General features: G+C 37.9%; 1 protein-coding gene across 1 annotated transcript in view; it reads left to right on the top strand.

Moving 5' to 3' along the window:
* Positions 1–731: 731 nt before the first annotated feature.
* LOC124511172 (zinc finger protein 585A) overlaps positions 732–16,578 on the top strand; it is a 333,171-nt gene continuing 317,324 nt past the window's right edge. The window contains exons 1-3 of the mRNA XM_047078135.1: positions 732–905; positions 2,138–2,288; positions 12,801–12,858. Of these exons, the coding sequence (XP_046934091.1) occupies positions 12,844–12,858 (15 nt within the window). The 5' untranslated portion in view covers positions 732–905; positions 2,138–2,288; positions 12,801–12,843. The remainder of the gene's footprint in view (positions 906–2,137; positions 2,289–12,800; positions 12,859–16,578) is intronic.

Raw genomic sequence — 16,578 nt, 5'->3', positions numbered from 1 at the left:
GGAACCTTGTAAGTTTCAATATTGTTAACAGGCTCGAGTCCGAAAAGCAGAAACACACAAAGAATTGACAAAAGCACACAGTATCTGAAAAAACTGCAGGGTCAGAATCTAATGGTCACAAGAACATACAACGCCGACCATTGTCATACAAATGGTCGCAAATTCGCACGACCCTCAGTCACTGGACCTGAGAGTCTCTGGACTCCATAGACGCCCTACCACCAGTTCCACGGCCTAAATCTGCCACACACGGTGACACAACACCACTCCCCTCTTCTGCCTGCCAGGAACTTGAGGGTCAAGCTGGTCCATCTCGTCCCGCCACGGGCCCCTGACTTTTCCCAGTCTTCACCCTGCTGAAGTCCGTGTGGGGCCCGGACAAGACGGAACTAAACCCACTCAGCGGAGCTTCCTTCACGTTATTAGGCACCGTAACACCGCGAAACCGGCGACCCAGCCAACCGTAAGAAGGCAGGCACTTTGCGCAGAAAATAGATTTGGCCGTGAAGGCCGCTGGGAAATGTAGTCCTCGGCCGAAAAGTTGCTAACCTTTTCAGATTCTTTTCAACACCAAGTTGCACTTCCAGGCTCCTAGTGGAGTGCCGGGCTCAAGTGAAGCAGCTGCAGCAAAACTGTGGAGCCTCCAGGGTAGATCTTGGCGCCCTTAAACGCAGCGGTACGCTACTTACCGCTACTCGCCAACAAGAAAGCCGGCCCGCCCCCCACCCCCGTGAGCCGCGGGGGCCTCTGGGAAGTGTTGTCCGGCGTCTAACGGACCGAGGCTCGTGCTGCCCTCAGTCACAGCCGACGCTGACCTTACAGGAGCCTCCGACTCAGCCCGCAGGGGTTGTGCCACTTGGGCGGCATTGAGCTGTGGGATTGGGCCTGTATCCGCGGGCTCCTTGGTGAGTCCTCGGGAGGCCTCGCGCTCTGAGCCCTGGACCCTTTGTGCTGGTTGGGAGTAGGGGCCTGCGGACCCCGTGCCTCCGTGCTGGAGGAGGATGCCGGCAGGGCTGTGCAGGTGCGGGTGGTTCCCTGCGGCCGTGGGAGTGGCGCGTGATGGAACAAATGTTTGCCAGACATTTGTGACTGAGTGTGGCCGTGAGAACGTGTGTGTAAGCGGATTTTGTGGGTGTGCTTTTCCTTTTACGTTTCAGTATGAATGTGGGTGCGAACGTGCGTGATTGTGGGATCGTGAGTGAATGATAAACTCGGTGGATGAAAGGTAGAGCACGGTGGTGTGTGTAGGTTTGTGCGTCTGTTTGTATCAGTGCCTCATTTCTTTGGTTATGGTAATTGGAAATGTGTTTTTATGTGAGACATCGATAGCCCCAACACTTGGTATTTATTTACGTTAAATTTTATTTTTGTGTATCAGCCTCGTTGTTTGTGAGCGTACCAACTTCATGCTCCTTGCCCCCGACTCCCCGCCCCATATCGCAAAATACAGAAAAGGTCATGGAAAACAACATTCATAATTCTGCCAGCCACCGTCGAAATTTACTTCTCATCTTTTCACTCCTCTGTGAATACATTCATGCATTGCTATATTATTATATATGTCCATAATAGCTAAGAAATTGGTATCACACTACACATACAGTTCTGTAACCTGCCTTTGTCATTTAACAATACACAATATCTTCCCATTTAAACATTTACAAATGTATGTCGTCATTTTAAAGTTTTTCATGCTCTACGGTTTAATACATTTGCCCCTGTTGATGGGTAATTTGTTTTTTCCAATTTCTTGCCATTATGAACAATGTGTTTATCACAACTAGTTGTCATATGTTATAATGCACTTACTAATTTGGGGGAGGAGGTGAAGGGGTAGGCTTCTAGAAGGGGAACTGATAGGTCAAAATGTATGTGGTTATTAAAGGCTCCTTAAAGCTATCCAATTATTCTCCTGTAAGGTTCCAATAATTTACAGTATTATTGGCATAGTATAAGATTGCTGTATTCATACACCCTTGATAACAATGGTTATCCACTATTAGTAATCCTTGCTAACCTCATAGATGTAAAATTTCATTAATTTGCAGTTTGGTTACATTTTAAAAATCTTTGTGAAATAGGTGTTTTCTAAAATATTTTTCTGAAGCAGTATTCTCTTTTCAAATTTATTTTCTAGATTCTTCAGGTACTAATTCATTTATCCATCAGCACTCCCTTTATTGAATGCTGTCTATGTGAAAGGAATAATTCTAGATGCTTGGGATATAGCACTGAAAAAAAACTCTCTGCTGTCATGGTACTTACATTGTCGTGGACCAGATAATAAGGTAAGTGAGTTAAGTATAACATACATTCAGTAGTGAAAAATACTAAGAGAAAAAGTAAAACAGAAGGGTATATACAGTGAGAGAAGGGAATTCGAGTTTTAGATGGGGTGGCTAGGGAAGGCATCCTGAAAAGGTAATAAAGATATGATGGAAGTGGAGCACCGGGGTGTCTTAGTCAGGTAAGCATCCAACTCAGTTTCGGCTAAAGTCATGATCTCATGGTTCATGGTTTCGAGCCCCAAGTCAGGCTCCATGCTGGCATTGCAGAGCCTGCTTGGCATCCTCTCTTTCCCTCTCTCTGCCCTTCCCCTGCTCATGTGTGCGCTCTCTCTCTCTCTCAAAATAAAAGTAAAAAACAAAAGATATGAAGGAAGTAAAGGAGCTATTTATGCATGTAACTGAGGGAAGGTTATTCCAGGCAGAGTGAACAACAGTTATAAAAGTCCTGAGGTGGGAACCTGCCTGTTAACAGCAGAGAGGCTGGTATGGCTGAAATAGAGCAAATGAGATGGAGACTAGTGGGAAATGAGAGAAAAAAGGTAAGTGGAGGGAAGAAGGGTAGATCAAGTTCATAACATGGGCCATATTATGATTTGGCTTTTACTGTGAATGAGGTGGGAAGCTGTTGGAGAGTTTTGATCATGGGAGTGACATTATCTTGCCTACAATGTAAGAGTATCACTTTGGCTGCTCTGATGAGGAACTATACGAAGAAGGATGGGGGTGGGGGGACAAGGGCAGAAGAGACCATTTAGGAAACCTTTACAATAATCTAGGGAAAAGATGTCCGTGACCTGGAACAGAGTAGTAAAAATGGTGAGAAGTAGTCATGTATTGGATATAATTTAAAGATAGAGCTGATGGGGTTTGCTGAAGGAACTGATGTGGAGTATAATTGTGACAAGAGGACACAGTATTTTTCAATCTGGCACACTTGAAGAACAGAGTTATCATTAACTGAGAAAGGAAAGAAAGTAGGAAAAACTGACTTGGGGCAAAGGGAGATAGTGAGATTTCAGTTTGGAATATAGTATATGAAGCATGAGATGCCCATTGGACATTCAAGTAGAGATATTAAGTTGGCAGTGGGATATACAAGTCTGAAGTTCAAAAGAAGAATCTGAGGGGTGCCTGGGTGGCTCAGTGGTTAGGTTAGCACGGAGGCTGCTTGGGATTTCTCTCTGTCTCTCTCTGCCCCACTGCCGCTCTCATGCATATCTGTGTGCTCACACGTGCACACTCTCTCTCAAAAAATAAATAAACATTTTTTTAAAAAAATTATGTGAGATCTAGGCTAGAGACATAAATTTGGGAATTATCAATATGTAGATATTTAAAGTGAATAGACTGAATGAGATCACTTAAAGGGTAGGATAGATAGAAAAAGATAGAGGTAAAGGACTTATATCTGGGTCACTCCAACAAAGCCTGGGAAATGAGAAGGAACAAGCAAAAAGGACTGGAAGGGACTAGCTAGAATGGTTGGAGGGAAGCTAAGTGAGTTTGATACCCTGGAAACCAAAGGAAAAATGTGTGTTAACAAGAACTGTGTCAGTGCTGCTGATAGGCCAAGTGAAAAGAGGACTGAGAAAGGAATGTTGACTTTAGCAACATGAAAGTCATTGGTGACCCTGAAGAGGAGTTTCAGTGGAGTATGGGGCTAAAGAGAGAAATAGAGAAAAAAGTTTGGAGATACCTGTTATAGATAATTCTTTAAGTTTTTCTTTAAATGGAAGAGGAGTGAAATAGAGGGGTAGATGGAGTTGGATTTAACCAGAGTGTTGGTTTCATGAACTAATTAGGAGTAATGTGAGGCAAGGGTGTCTAAGTTGGCAGGAATTAATTATATTGATTGACTGAATTTTAGGCCAGGTAAGTAGAAAAGTGAGGATAGGAAGGAGGTGAGGGACAGTGAAAAATTGGTAGAATGAACGAAGTTCCTGATGGGGTTGAAGGACTGTTGGGTTGAAATATTAGAGGAAGTAAGGTAGAGAGATGGGGGCATATTTTTCCTTTACTTGTCAAATGTTTTCAAAATAGAACAATCCCTCTTTTTACCACTGTATCAGTTTAAGAAAACATGGAAGATTACCAGCTATATTTCAGTAGGGGTTACAAAATGGTATTTGGTATAAATGGTGTTTGAGTTCTGCATTCCTTCTTCATTTACTGGCTGGAATATTGTAAAGAAAAAAATTTCCCTCATCAACCCTTTGGTTACCTTGAAGAAAGTTTTTATAGGAAAAGCAGAATAAATTGATTCTTTCCCTTTATAGGTTTTCAGGCTATTGAATTGATTCCTTAGCATTTCCCAATGAGTTGTTATTTTTACTGTTATGTACTCATAGATTTTAGCATATTTGATGTAATTCAAACCATTGTGCTTATTTTCTCTGTTAAGCTCAAATTTTCCCATCTTTGGTTGTCTTTTCAAGATGTCTTTTAAGTTTTTTTTTTTTTTTTAACACATCTCTGGAAGTCTTTGATAGTGTCCTACATTTCTGGTATGAAGGTTATTCCAAGATCATTTTGAATATTTCCTGCCTTAGGCATGGAATCAGGCATTTCTTTATGGTGCTCTGGTTCCTTTTATTAGGAAATGATATTTTGAGACCACCATTACAGTGCTTATTGTTATTGGCAGGGTCATTGTTTCTAGACTTTTTTTTTTTCCTTTTTGGTGGACAGAGCTAGGAAATACACTCTTTTATTTTTTAATAGCTTGATAATATTTTATCCATTTAAAGTGTACAATTCAATGTTTGTTTTTTTACTATATTCACAGGTATACCCATCATCATAATGTAATTTTAGAACATTTTTGCCCCTCCTAAAAGAAATACATATTAGCAATCAGTCTCCTATTCCCCTTCTTCATCCCAGTGTAATCAACCATAATCAGCTTTCTGTCTCTATAAATTTGCCTTTTCCAGACATTTGGTATAAATGAAATCATACAACATATCATCTTTTGTGACTGGCTTCTTTCAGTTGGCATGTTTTCAGTGTTCATTAATGTTGTAGCAGGAAGTATATTCTTAATAGAATGGACTTCATGAGTTCATATTGCTATTTCCAATTTTAAAAATTCAGAATTACCCACTTTTTACTTTGGTTTTAGTAATGTATCTTCTGTTTGCTCATTTATTCATGTTTGTATTTCTGTGGTGTTAGTTATTTCTCTTCTCTCATTTGTGATTTTCTTTATTTGGGTCCTGTCTCTTTTTTTCTTGATAAGTCTGGCTGGAGGTTTATAATTTTACAGTTTTTTTCAAACAACCAGCTCCTGGTTTCATTGATCTGTTCTATTGTCTGGTTTTTATTTTTGTTTTTAACTTTAGTTAACATACAGTGCAATATTGGTTTCAGAAGTAGAGTTTCTATATCATTTATTTATGCTGTAATTTTATTATTTCCTTCTTTCTGCTGGCTTTATGCTTCATTTGTTTTCCTAGCTCCTTTAGGTGATTGGGTTGTTTATTTTAGAGTTTTCTAGCTTCTTAAGATAGGCTTGTATAGCTATACATTTTCCTCTTAGGACTGCTTTTGTTGTATTCCATAGGTTTTGAACTGCCATGTTTTCATTTTCATTTGTTTCCTTGTATTTTTTTCTTTATTTCTTCTTTGATTTCCCATGTTGACCCGTTCATTGTTTCGTAGCATGTTGTTTAACCTCCCTGCATTTGTGGTTTTTCTTGTGACCCATTTCTGGTTTCGTAGCATCGTGGTCAGATACGGTAAAGAAGTCTTGTTTATGTTATATTTGTGCCTCTATTACCTTGTTTCTCTCTACTCCAATTAGTAACTTTAAAAAATTTTTTAGTTTTTTGGGGTTCTATTCCATTTTTTAATATGAGTAAATATGCTTGATATGTGTATATTCATATCATCCCTCTTAGATAAATTTTAGGGTTTTTTTTTAATCTCACTTTTCTCAGATCATCTTAAATAAATTTGAAGATTGACTTGACAAGTTGAATGAAGTGTTTTTTGAAAGGTTACTGGAATTATGTTAATTTTATAGATAATATTGGGAAAGGTATCATCATTACCATGCTCACTTCTATTTTAAAGCATGATATTTATTTAAGACCACTTTTAATGAACATCAGTAAATCGAATAAATGGCTCTTACACAGCTTTTGTTTGCATTATTCTTAGTTCCTTAGTGTTTTTCTTGCTTTTGTGATTGTGAATAGGTTAGTTACAATACCACAGAGATCTCCTACTGTGTTTAATTCACCTCTCTCCTGATTAAGCATTTACTTGTTTGTATCCTTTGACTGTCTTCCAGAGTTACTATCAGGCTGATCCTGACAGGTTTTGCTAGTTTTTTCAGTTTCTGAACAGACATGGACCCCTAGAGTTTCCTACTCTTACATTTTTGCTGATGTCACTCCTATTCCTTTACTTTTAACCTATCTGATGTTTATATTTAACATGTGTTTCTTGTAGGCACATATAGTTGGGTCTTGGTGTTTTTACCCACTGGTAACAACCTGTTTTTCCATTTTTGTATTTTGACCATTTATACTTAATGTTATTTATTTATATATTTATTTGTTTATTTATTTATTTTCAATTTTTTTTAACGTTTTTATTTGTTGTGAGACACAGAGACACAGAGCATTAGCAGGGGAGGGTAGAGAGAGGGGGAGGCATAGAATCTGAAGTAGGCTCCAGGCTCTGAGCTGTCAGCACAGAGCCCGACACAGGGCTCAAACTCACAAACTGTGAGATCATGACCTGAGCCGAAGTCGGTCGCTTAACCAGCTGAGCCACCCAGGCGCCCCCATATGATTATTTATATAGTTGAATTAATATCAGTCATCTTTGTAACTCTTTTCTATTTGTTCCATTTGCTCTGTTTCTTTTTTTCCCTTCTGGACTTCTGTCTTTCACTGAGCATGTTTCCATTTTGTCCACTCTTTTACTGTATCATTTATCCTTGTAAAAAGAAAATTGGTATTACTCTAGAGTTTATATATATTTTTATCATTCTTTTTTGTTTAATTTTTTAATGTTCATTTACTTTTGAGAGAGAGACAGAGCACAAGCAAGGGAGGGGCAGAGAGAGAGAGACAGACAGACAGACACAGAATCTGAAGCAGGCTCTAGGCTCCGACCTGTCAGCATGGAGTCCGATGTAGGGCTCGAACTCAGGAACTGTGAGATCATGACCTGAGCTGAAGTTGGACACCTAACCAACTGAGCCACCCAGGTGCCCCTACAATATATATTTTTACCTAATCTGAGTTCACTCTCAAAAAATGCTATAGTGCTTCAGATAAAGTGCAGGGAGCTTTATAACAGTACTGTTGGCCCTTGAACAATATGGAAGTTAGGTGTGTCAAACACTGTGAAGTTCAAAGTCCACCTATAACTTTTAACTCCCCCAAAACTTAATTACTAATAGCCTGCTATTAACTGGAAGCCTTACTGATAGTGTAAACTATTGATTAACATGTATTTTTTTTAAGTTATATGTATCATATACTGTATTCTTACAGGAAAGTAAGCTAGAGAAAAGTTATTAAAATCATGAGGAAGAGAAAATACATTTACAGTATTGTACTGTATTTTTTAAACTTTTTTGTTGTTTTGTTTATTTTTGAGAGACAGAGATAGAGCACAGCAGAGGAGGGGCAGAGAGAGAGGGAGACACAGAATGTGACGCAGGTTCCAGGCTCTGAGCTGTCAGCACAGAGCATGACACGGGGCTCAAACTCATGGACCGCGAGATCATGACCTGAGCTGAAGTCGGATGCTTAACCAGCTGGGCCACCCAGGCGCCCCAGTATTGTACTATATTTATTTTTAAGAATCCCCATATAAGTAGACCCAAATAGTTCAAACCTGTGATGTTCAAGGGTCAACTGTATTCTGAAGTCCTCCCTCTCATTCCTGTGACATTCCTGTCATTCATTTTACTTGTGCATGTGCTATAAAATCACCTAATACATATAATCACCTAATATAATTATTTCTTTAAATAAACATTTCTCTTTTAGAAAAATTAAGAATGAAAGAGCCAGAAGATTTTGTTTTAACTTCATTATCCCTTCTCTGATACGCTACTTTTCTTTATATAGGTCCAAGTTTCTGACCTATATCATTTTTCTTCTGCCTGAAGAACTTTTAACATTTTTTGCAAGGCAGGTCTACTGGTGATAAAGTTCAGTTTCTGTTCATTTGAGAAAGTCTTTATTTCTCCACTTTTTTTTAAAGTTTTAATTTAAATTCCAGTTAGTTGACATACAGTGTAATATTAGTTTCCTTTGCTTTTGAAGGATAATTTCCCAGGTTAGAGAATTCTATGTTGGTAGGATTTTCTTTTAATACTTTAAATATTTTACTCCACTGTCTTTTTGTTTGTATGGTTTCTGATGAGAATTCTGTTGTAATTCTTATTCTTGTCGTGTTATACATAAGGTGTTTTCTTTTTTACTGGCTTCTTTGAAATTTTTTTCTTTTTTGATTTTCCATGAGTATGATATCCTTATGTATGGATTTTTGCTGTTTAGCCAGCTTGGTGATTTTTGAACATCCTGAATATCGGAGTAAAGTAGATCCAGATAATATCCAATGGGATATTATTCAGCCATAAGAAAGAATAAAATCTTGCCATTTGTGACAATATGGATGGACCTCGAGGGCATTATGCTAAGTGAAATAAGCCAGACAGAGAAAGACAAGTACTGTATGATTGCATTTATATGTGAAATCTAAAAAAAATTAAAAATGCCTCCCCTCCCCAAAATACCAAAGTCATAGGTAAAGAAAACAGATTGGGGGTTGCCAGAAGCAGGGAGTAGGGTAGGGGATAAGACAAATAGGTGAAGGTAGTCAAAAGGTACAAACTTCTAGTTACAAGTCCTGGGATGTAATGTATAGCATAATGACTATAGTTTGCAATACTCTACTGCATATGTGACAGTTGCTAAGGGAATAGATCTTAAAAGTTTTTATCACAAGAAAAAAATTGTAACTATGTAAGATGATGTATATTAATTAGACTTTTTTGATGATCCTTTCACAGTGTACCCAAATATCAAATCATTATATTGTACACCTGAAACCAATATAATGTTATATGTCAATTATACCTCAGTAAATGAAAAAACTTTCTAAAAAGGAAACTATACACCCAAATAATTTCACAAGTGAAATAGCAAACATCTAAGGAGGAAACTATAACAATTCTATGTAAACTCTCCCAGAAAGTAGAAGAAGCAGAACACTTTCCAACTCATTTTATGAGACCAGCCTTACCCTGATATCAAAACCAGACAAAGACATGACAAGAAAACCACAGACCAGTATTTTTCACGGACTTAGATACAAAAATCCTTAACATTGAATTGAAAAATTGAATCTAGCAATATAAAAAGGATAATATAACATGACTAAATGGATTCATGTTGGGAATACAAGATGAATTTTAAGTTCATTATTTGAAAATCAGTGACTGTACTTCACCAAAAGAGAGTAAAGAAGAACCATATGATTATCTCAATAGATGCAGAAAAAGCACGACAAAATTCAACATTTATTCATGAAAAAATAATTCTCAGCAAATTAAGAGCAGAAGGGAATGTTCTTTACTAAAGGTCATCTAAAAAAACCTGAATACTGGAGTTTCATTTATACTTAGTGGTGAGATAATGCTTTACCTCTAAGATTAGCAACAAAGTGAAGATGTCCTCTATCACCACCGTTATTTACCCTTGTATTGCAAATCCTAGCCAGTGCAATAAAGCAAGAGAAAAACAAAGACCTATAAATCAGAAAGGAAGAAATACAGCTGTTCTATTTGCAGGCAACGTAATTATCTAGATAGAAAACCCCAAGGGGCACCTGGGTGGCTCAGTCGGTTAAGCGTGCAACTTCAGCTCAGGTCATGATCTTGCGGTTCATGAGTTAGAGCCCTGCATTGGGCTCTGTGCTGACAGCTCAGAGTCTGGAGCCCGCTTCGGATTCTGTGTCTCCCTCTGTCTCTCTGCCCTTCCCCTGCTCATGCTCTGTCTCTGTCTCTCAAAAAAATAAACATTAAAAAAAAAAAGATATGTATTTATATAGTTTGAAACTAAAAAATTAAAAAAAGAAAAAAGAAAACCCCAAAGAATCTACAGAAAAGCTCCTAGATCTCTTCAATGAATGTAGCATGGTTGCAAGATACATAATCAGTATATGAAGTCAAATCATTTTTACATTCCAGCAATGAACAGTTGGAATTTGAAATAAAAAATTTAGTAACATTCCCCAAAATAAGATACTTAAAAATAAATCTCACAGAATATGTGTAGACACTGTATGCTGAAAACGAAAAAAAAAAAAAATACTGTGATGAAAGAAATAAAAAATAAGTGCAGAAACATACTACATTCGTGGATCGGAAGACTCATGTTTTCATGTCTCTTTGATCTGTAGGTTAAATGCAATCCCAATCAAATTCCTAGCAATCTTTTTTATAGATATCAATGAGGATGGAAGTAGAACCCAAAATGCAAGGCAGAATGAGACAAATATATTTACCTGTACTGTAATATAAATGTGGCATAACTTCATTGAAGGTGATGGGGAAGAAATTCTCTTTAAATAAGAGCTCTCATTTCTTTTCATCATTTGTAAGTCCTTAACAATATATAAAGTCGTTTTTGTTGAACCATCCTTCCAGTTCACATACTGCTATTAGAAATTCTACAATGAAATTCATCATAAGGTGCCTCAAAGAAATTTTGGAGTTTTCTCTCCACTTTCCATTTCTTGCCTGTACTTGAGAAATTTGATGATTCAGAGAAAGAAGAAAGACAGTAGGGGGGAGTCCTTCCTGATTGGCGTCTTCTTTCTGGCTAGTTGACGACTTCAGTTCACTTTAAGCAAATGCCCTTAATATGATAATTCCTTTTTTTTTTTTTTTTCAACGTTTATTTATTTTTGGGACAGAGAGAGACAGAGCATGAACGGGCGAGGGGCAGAGAGAGAGGGAGACACAGAATCGGAAACAGGCTCCAGGCTCTGAGCCATCAGCCCAGAGCCCGACGCGGGGCTCGAACTCACGGACCGCGAGATCGTGACCTGGCTGAAGTCGGACGCTTAACCGACTGCGCCACCCAGGCGCCCCTATGATAATTCCTTTTTTAACCTATGCCCACATAGACCCACGTCCACTACGAGAGCCAGAACTGTCCGGACAACAGAATGTGCTGGTATGCACCCTCAGGCCAAAGGGGCTGTGTGCAAGAGATATGTGCAGGGGGGAAAATATATATATATATCACAAATTTTTCCATAACCCTTCTCCTCTTAGCCAATATTTTGTCACATTGTAACTCATAGCTGCAGGGGATGCTGGGAAAGTGAGTAACTGGCAAAGGGAAGTAGGATTACCCTCATTGACCTAGATCAATCATGATTCATCCTTGGGAGAAGGTATATTGGCATGTGAAAAAATTAAGGTTTATTTTTCAAGGAATAAGATGAGGGCAATGGCTATTGTTAGTAACGTTATCTGCCACATGTGGCCTTTCGGAGTATGCTGGTTCTCTATGCTTAGCGAAGTATCAGATTTTCTTTACAGAATTTTGTACTGTTGGTGCTGGGAAACTACTGAGATACCATCTTATTCTGTCCTCTCTTTTTTTTTGTTTGTTTGTTTATTTTGAGAGAGCACATGCATGAGTGGGGGAGGGGCAGAGAGAGGAGAGAGAGAACCCTAAGCAGGCTCTGTGCTGTGAGTGCAGAGCTTGACGCAGGGCTTGAATTCTTAAACCGTGAGATCATGACGTGAGCTGAAATCAAGAATTGGCCACTCGACTGACTGAGCCACCCAGGCACCCTAATATGAATTTTATTTAAAAAAATGAAATAGTGCTACTAGACTTGAAATAAAAAGAAGGAAAACTGTACTGTTTTTTTTTCCCATCCCTAATTCCTATTGCCAGAAAAAAACACTTTCACCTTTTTTTAAACCTCTTTCAGCTCTTGTGTGATTTCTTATATATTTTTTTTACTATGGCAAAAAAGAAATTCTCTTACCACCACCAATATCTCCAATAAATATCACACAGACACACAAACTTCTCCTTACTCCTACCTTGAAAGGATATAATTATATTACCATTTTGTTTAAATTCTCATTTAGTTGGTAATGTCTCAATACATTAAAATACCTTAGGTGTTTTGTCAGTTTTCTGATTTTCTTGGTTATGTGCGTTCATGAAGCTGTGTGTCTTCCTGCTTCCTGTGAACTATTTATTTTCTGATACAGAGCTATTGACAGATTCATGGGACATCCCCCACATGTGAAATCGTATTCTTATCCACCTTATGCCTAAGCTATACATGATCTTACCAGTCATCCTTATAGCACCTCTGGTGTGAATATTCTTGGCCTTTCTGATGGATCCAAGAATCATTTTGCTACAGGTTGACCTTTAATCCACCTTGTGGGTACAGGTTTCTGAAACCACAAAGCACACCTGGTCTAATGGCTCTTCTTCTCTTTCCCAGCTCTGCCTTTTTAAGCCCTGTCCATTACCAGACAGAAGAGGAAATGACTGAGTCCCAGGTAAATTTTAAATAGTATATTCTCTCCTTTATTCTACAGTGTAGTTTAAGGGGATTACAGTAATCCATACAGTAAATTGGAAAATCGTATATACATAAGCATTTTCAGAGGAAACAGAGTTGGAAGTTTAAGACCAGGAAAGAGTGAAAATGGTAATAGCAACATTCATTCAGAGAGATTAAAGTTGGGCTTCAACTTTCAATTTCATTATTATTACCAAACCAGAGCAGAAATTCATTACATAATTTGCATTGTAAATAAGAATTAAAATGAACATTTCTTAGAAGTATGTTTGTCATTGGCACCTATTGTTGTAGGTCAGTGAATATATTATAGTGTGACCTCTTGTAGTTGAAAAACCCAGCTATTTTGATGGTCTGTTTTGATGAAGGAGAAAACAAAGAATGTACGTTAAAATAGCCAGCAATGGAAAGAATGGAAATGAAGAGTATCAGGAAAAATGATAAATTATCTCTTTCATGCAAAGGGAGACCACACAACAATAAAAAAATGGCAGATACTGGTTAGTCACAACAATATAGGTAAATTCACAAACCAAAGATATGGTTCCATTTATATGAAGTTTAAAAGCTGGGAAAACTAATCCCTTGTGATAGAAATCAGAATAGTAGGTACCCCTACGATATTTACTGGGAGGGGATATGAGAGAATCTTCTGGAGTGCTGAAAATGTTCTTATTTTGACCTAAGTACACAAATATATAAATGTATAAAAATGTATCAGGTTATGCACTTAAGATTAGTATATTTGCCATTTGTTCTATATGTATCATACGTAATAGTAAAGAAGAATACTAGAATATCCTAAGAAATAGACAAGATGTGTGTCTTTCAAATGACCCTACATAATTATATTTTTCAATGGGTATTTGCTGTAGATTGGGCCACAGTCTAATAATTTCTGGTAAATTCTTATAATTTTAGTCCACTGAAATGTGAACAGAGAGTATTTTTTATTTGGCTACTGATATGTCTCCAGCCCCTAGAACATTCTATGCCTGATATACATAGTTTTTGTGAGTATTTATGGTTTTAGTGAATTGAATCCATGTTTCCTTGTTTCTTCTTTATTTTACTCTTAGAATAAGTGATGTTTGCCTCCTCTTCAAGGATAATTCCTTTTCCTCAAAACTTCATCTTTTTCTTTATACTTCCTTTGGAATCTTTCTCTTTCAGATTTATCCTGCACTCTTAGCTGTTAAACATATCTCACTTCACTGCCTTTTCACCCTCAGCTCAAAGCTTTCCTATACTGACATGTACCTTTCTTTGACGGTGTGTCCCTATCTCGCAGTTTCTCTGTGTATCTAGTTTTTTCCTGAAACTCAGTTAATTTTCAGTGAACACACTGTGTAACCTGCATAAGCAGTAGATCAAGAAATAGATCTAACAAACCATGAGATTCCTTCTGCACATTTCCAAGGCATTACTCCCACCCCAGGATAACCACTATTCAACTACTGTCACCACAGATGATTTCTATTCATCTATATACTTTGTGTCTGATTTCTTTTGCCTAATACTATGTTTGTCAGGTTCATGTTGAATTATTGCATGTAGTTGTAGTTCAGTTAATTTCAGATTGCTGTATATTATTCAGTTATGTAAATAAACCATAATTTTATTTATCCATTCTGTTATTGATTGCCATTTAGGTAGTTCTTATTTCAGGACAATTACAAATACTATTGCTATGAATTGTCTCATAGATGTCTTTTGTTGCATATATGTACACATTCTTTTGTATATAAACCAAAACTAGAATTGCTAAGTTATAGACCATATATATATATGTCACCTTTTATTGATACTGACAAACAGTTTTCCAAAGTGGTTGTCCAGGGGTCCTGGGTGGCTCAGTTGGTTAAGTCTCTGACTCTTGATTTTGGCTCAGGTCACGATCCTCAGGGTTTAGGAGTTCAAGCTCCACATTTGGCTCTGTGCTGATAGTACAGAGCCTGCTTGGGATTCTCTTTCTCCCTCCTCTCTTTCTCTCTCTCTGCCCCTCTCCCACTCACACATGCACATGCTGTCCTTCTCTCTCTCAAAATAAATAAACTCTAAAAAAATAAAATGATGAGTGCAATAGCTAATAAAGATAAATGGCTTAGGACTGCTTCTTTATCAAATAACCTGCAGCAAAGTTACTATAAAGAACACTGAAAATAAGAAGATATATATCCATAGGAAACTTTCATTGATCTGTCTTAGCTCGTGCTAGACAAACTAGACCAAGAAAAGAATGTATTTACCAATAATAATTTGATAGAATTGGGGCACCTGGGTGGCTCAGTCATTTGAGCATCTGACTTTGACTCAAGTCATGATCTCACGGTTCGTGGGTTCAAGCCCCAGATTGGGCTCTGTGCTGACAGCGCAGAGCCTGCTTCAGGTTCTTGCTCTCCCTCTTTCTCTGCCCTCCCCACCCCACGTGCACATACTCTGTCTCTAAAAAATAAAAAGTTTTTAAAAAATGGTAAAAAAAAATTTGAGCTACTAGATTAAGATAGTTTATAGCCTGGAAACAGTTACTATCCCTTATTTGGATATGTAGTAACCTGAAAACTGACCATGTATTAGGCCTGAATAAAATTTAATAAATTTCAAACGTAGAAACTATACATGTGATAGTTCTACAATACAATTAAATATGAAATAAATAATAAAAGATTCAAAAAGAAAAACACTCACATAGAAATTTTTAAACTAGGATAATCAACTCAAATCAACAGAGACATAAAACTTTATGTTACATAACATCTTAAAAAATAAAACAATGCATGGGGCGCCTGGATAGTTCAGTCCGTTGAGCATCCGACTTCGGCTCAGGTCAAGATCTCACCACTTGTGAGTTCGAGCCCCGCATCGAGTTCTGTGCTGACAGCTCTGAGCCTGGAGCCTGCTTCAGATTGGGCTCTCTCTGCCCCTGTCCTGCTCGTGCATGTGCATGTGTGCGCGTTTTCTCTCTCTCAAAAATAAAACATTAAAAAAAATTTTAATAAGTAAAGCATTGCACAAGCTGAAAACAATATGTTAATAAACAAAAGAATGAAAGAGCAAAATACACAGTTCTGGTAATTAGAAACAAAATAAGAAAATAAAGGAATTGGTAAGAATACAATACAAGTCAGTTAGTTAGAAAAACACAAAATAGTATAACTAATAAAGAGCTGCTTCTTCCTCTGTCTCTCTCTTTTCTTCCTTTCTTTATTATTTGAAAATCTATGGGGCGGCTCAGTTAGTTGAATGTCCAGCTCTTGATTTCAGTTCAGGTCATTATCCCAGAGTCATGGGATTGAGCCCCACTCAGGCTCTGCACTGAGTAGGGAGCCTGCTTAAGATTCTCTCTCCCTCTGACCCTTTAGCCCGCTCACGCACGCTGTCTCTCTCTTAAAAAAGAATCTAGAAGGGGCGCCTGGGTGGCGCAGTCGGTTAAGCGTCCGACTTCAGCCAGGTCACGATCTCGCGGTCCGTGAGTTCGAGCCCCGCGTCGGGCTCTGGGCTGATGGCTCGGAGCCTGGAGCCTGTTTCCGATTCTGTGTCTCCCTCTCTCTCTGCCCCTCGCCCGTTCATGCTCTGTCTCTCTCTGTCCCAAAAATAAATAAAAACATTGAAAAAAAAATTAAAAAAAAAAAAAAAGAATCTAGGAAGAGGGAGGGAGAAGTAGAATAAATAGCCACATACCCAGCTCCCCAAATTA

This window comes from Lynx rufus, unplaced genomic scaffold, assembly GCF_022079265.1.
Source record: "Lynx rufus isolate CCGP_SWC_20201006 ecotype Redwood Valley unplaced genomic scaffold, mLynRuf1.p SCAF_16, whole genome shotgun sequence".
Taxonomy (NCBI): Eukaryota; Metazoa; Chordata; class Mammalia; order Carnivora; family Felidae; genus Lynx; species Lynx rufus.
This window is presented reverse-complemented; position numbering and strand designations above follow the sequence as displayed.